General features: G+C 39.0%; 1 protein-coding gene across 1 annotated transcript; it reads left to right on the top strand.

Annotated features, from left to right (window-relative positions):
• Positions 1-239: 239 nt before the first annotated feature.
• Positions 240-3,836, top strand: LOC132271409 (amine oxidase [copper-containing] alpha 3, peroxisomal-like). The gene is made up of 5 exons (XM_059772778.1): positions 240-1,175; positions 1,858-2,242; positions 2,339-2,452; positions 2,978-3,516; positions 3,626-3,836. The coding sequence occupies exons 1-5, from the start codon at positions 400-402 to the stop codon at positions 3,834-3,836; spliced, it is 2,025 nt and encodes a 674-aa protein (XP_059628761.1). The 5' UTR covers positions 240-399.

Here is a 3,836-nt window from a genome sequence, read left to right as displayed (position 1 = left end):
TCTGTATCTTATAAAATTCTTATTAATTTAATAACTTTTAGAAAGCGACCATCAACCTACCAAAAATTAGGTCTTCATGCAAATGACTGCTTTTATATACTGTACATAATCTATCAAAACATCAAGTAAAAAAATGGAACCATATTTATCCCATATTGCTAATGACCATAGATAACAGGCTAAAACATGTCTTAATCAGCCTAAACTTATCCATATACATTTTATTTTTATGTTTTTACATGGTAAAACAAAGGCACACTCCTATTCACGGGGTTCAAGTTTTTATGTTCGACGATGTGAGGTTATGCCACTGAGCTATCCATATACATTTTTTTGGTTTGTGTGCCCTTTTTTTTCTTTTTTACATTTTAGTCTCATTTTCCACCCAAAGCCCTGTCTATGGCTTCACATCTCATGTCTCTCTTCTTCTTCTTCTTCCTCTACTCAATCTTCTCCTTTAACTTGACCCAACAGCACCATCCACTTGACCCACTCACTCCATCAGAGCTCAATCAAGTCCGAACCATAGTACACGGGTCCAGACCAAGTCCACACCACAACCTGACCTTCCATTATGTAGGTTTAGATGAACCACAGAAACCAACCATCCTCTCATGGTTGTCAAACCAAGCCATCCAAAACCCACCTCGCCGAGCCTTCGTTATCGCCCGTATCAACCATAAAACTCATGAAATTGTGGTTGACTTAACGTCTGGTTCGATGGTATCCGATCGAGTCTATCATGGACATGGTTACCCTATGCTCAACTTTGAAGAACAAGTGGCTGCAGTCCAGTTGTCACTAACATATGCGCCATTTTTAGACTCAATTGGCAAGAGAGGGCTTAAGTTAGAGGAAGTTGTGTGTGGGAGTTTCACTATAGGATGGTATGGAGAGAAGAGGGAGAGTAATAGGGTGGTCAAAGTTATGTGTTATTACTTGGATGGGACAGTTAATCTGTACATGAGGCCTATTGAGGGAATAACAGTGATCGTTGACCTTGATGAGATGAAGATCAAGGATTACCGTGACAGGTTGATGGTGCCTGTACCGAAGGCAGATGGAACAGACTACAGAGAATCGAAGCAGAAGCCGCCTTTCGGTCCACGTTTGAAGGGGATAACAGTATTGCAACCAGAAGGACCAAGTTTCACCATCAATGGACATACAATAAGGTAAGATGGTTAGTCACACACTCACACAAACCATGATATTGACTGTCTAATAGAAGCCCCAATTTCTCTTTGGGTACATTGGTATTTTCACACTTGCTATGGAACCCTAATTCTATGGGAGTATAGTGGAGAGTAGTTAGTTGTAAATCATTCTATTTGTTTACTCTTCATTGTGTTGAGATCTTAATGATAGTTTTGGGTGAACTAACTTTTAACCCCTACTATGGACATATTCTTAGTTTTGGATGAACTAATATTTAGTTGAGATCTTAATGAATCTATGGATGAATCCTAATTTTGAGTGAACCAACTTTTTTTATTATTTTTTTTTGCTCTAATTTTTCGTGAGTAAACGATAGGGAGTCGATCTGAAATTGGATCAATTTTAGGTGAGTATAGACTGAGGGAATATTAAGGATATCATGATGATGTCAGTCTTCACTCGCATAAATAAGTCAAAGTTGTTCAACTTTCAGACTCCAAATCATTATTATTTTTTCATAACACTGTTTCCATTCTTGTGATCATTCAACCTTGTTAATTGGATGTAGTATAGTGAAACTCAACGTGATTCTCCTCGTTCAGCAAATGAGATTGGACAATTTTGTATTAGTCAGAATTTAGAAGTGATTTGATTCACACAGTTAATGAATAACATATCTAAATTTGTCACTACAATTAGGTGGGCTAACTGGGATTTCCATCTATCATTCGACATGCGAGCAGGTCCAGTTATATCCCTAGCATCAATCTATGACCTCGACAAGGATGAATATCGTCGAGTTCTCTATAAAGGGTTTGTGTCAGAGCTCTTTGTGCCATACATGGATCTAACAGAAGAATGGTACTTCAGGACATTCTTTGATGCTGGTGAATATGGGTTTGGTCTCTGTGCATCATCACTCGAGCCATTGAGGGACTGCCCAGAAAATGCAGTTTTCATGGATGGGTACTTCACTGGGCAGGATGGCACACCAGGAAAGATTTTGAATGCGTTGTGTTTATTTGAGCGATATGCCGGAGAGATCATATGGCGCCATACTGAAGGTGGATTTCCAGGGGAAGTGGTAATTGAAATTCCAACTGGTTTAAGTATCTACTGGTTTAAGCATAATAAGATCGATTGGGAAATTTTATGAATGAAAGTTGGAATTGTTTTGCAGATAAGAGAGGTTAGACCAGAAGTGAGCTTGGTGGTGAGGATGGTATCAACTGTTGGTAACTATGACTACATAGTTGATTGGGAATTTAAGCAATGTGGCTCCATCAAAGTTACTGTAATTTATGAAACTATTAGACTCCAGTATTGATTTTAAAACTGAAAGCATTAAAGTTTATTGAACACAAAGTCATTGCACCACTAAACAAATAATTATCATTACAGTTTAGTCAATCAACAACTGGAGCTCAGCTCATTCACAAGTTTAGATATTGAGTAATGCTACTGTGCCCAATCCACTCCAATAAACAATGTCTAACAAGGACTCTTTGGAGTGTTTACCTAAATAATTAACATATAGAGATTTTTATCATTTTTCTTACAAATTTAAGCTTCACATTTGTTTAGGACATGGCCATTTTCGGAATTGGCCATAACTTGTTAACTAGTAAAATATATTATCATGTTCATATAGTTTATTACTTTCTTTGTCTTCTTAGAGTGTTATAATAATTTTATTATTTATTTATTAAAGGCATGTAATAGGTTCATTACTTAATGAGCAAATGAATATTAAGATTATTAGTACATTGTTCAAATGACATTATGTGCTGTGAATCTAGACTCAATGAGCATCTCACAGGTTGGGCTAACTGGTCTGCTAGAAGTGAGGGGATCAGAGTACACCCACAAAGATCAGATAAAGGAGGAAGTCTATGGTACATTGCTGGCAGAAAACACACTCGGTACATACCATGATCATTTTGTGACCTACCACCTTGATCTCGACGTGGACGGTGATGCAAACTCCTTTGTCAAGACTAGCTTGAAAACTGTGCGTGTAACTGACAATAGATCTCCAAGGAAGAGTTATTGGACCGCTTTAAGTGAAACGGCTCAGACCGAGTCTGATGCTCGGATTCAGCTCGGCTTGAACCCGGCTGACCTGTTAGTGGTGAATCCAAACAAGAAGACCAAGGTGGGGAACAATGTTGGCTACCGTCTGATCCCCGAATCCACGGTGGGTCCACTACTAACGGACGATGATTACGCGCAAATGCGTGGGGCCTTCACTAAGTACAATGTGTGGGTCACACCATATAACGAGTCTGAAAAATGGGCTGGAGGATTATATGCTGATCAGAGCCAAGGTGATGACAACTTAGCCGTATGGAGCCTCAGGTACCGACGGTTTGATCGGCATAATCATGGCCTTTGACCTGATCATTTTTACAATTGGTATTAATAATGGGTTAAGGTTCCTAATTAGTATTGTTAAATTACATTGCAGGGATAGGGAGATAGAAAACAGGGACATTGTGTTATGGTACACGTTGGGCTTTCATCATGTACCATACCAAGAAGATTTTCCGGTGATGCCAACGGTTAGCAGCGGGTTTGAGCTCCGGCCAGCCAATTTTTTCGACCGCAATCCGATGCTCAAAGTAAAACCTCCCAGAGATGTTAAGTGGCCTTATTGTTCCAAAATAGAGATGCCTTAA

The sequence above is a fragment of the Cornus florida genome, unplaced genomic scaffold (assembly GCF_030987335.1).
Source record: "Cornus florida cultivar Cherokee Brave unplaced genomic scaffold, ASM3098733v1 CherokeeBrave_3.0.0_Hap2_Chr01, whole genome shotgun sequence".
Taxonomy (NCBI): domain Eukaryota; kingdom Viridiplantae; phylum Streptophyta; class Magnoliopsida; order Cornales; family Cornaceae; genus Cornus; species Cornus florida.
This window is presented reverse-complemented; position numbering and strand designations above follow the sequence as displayed.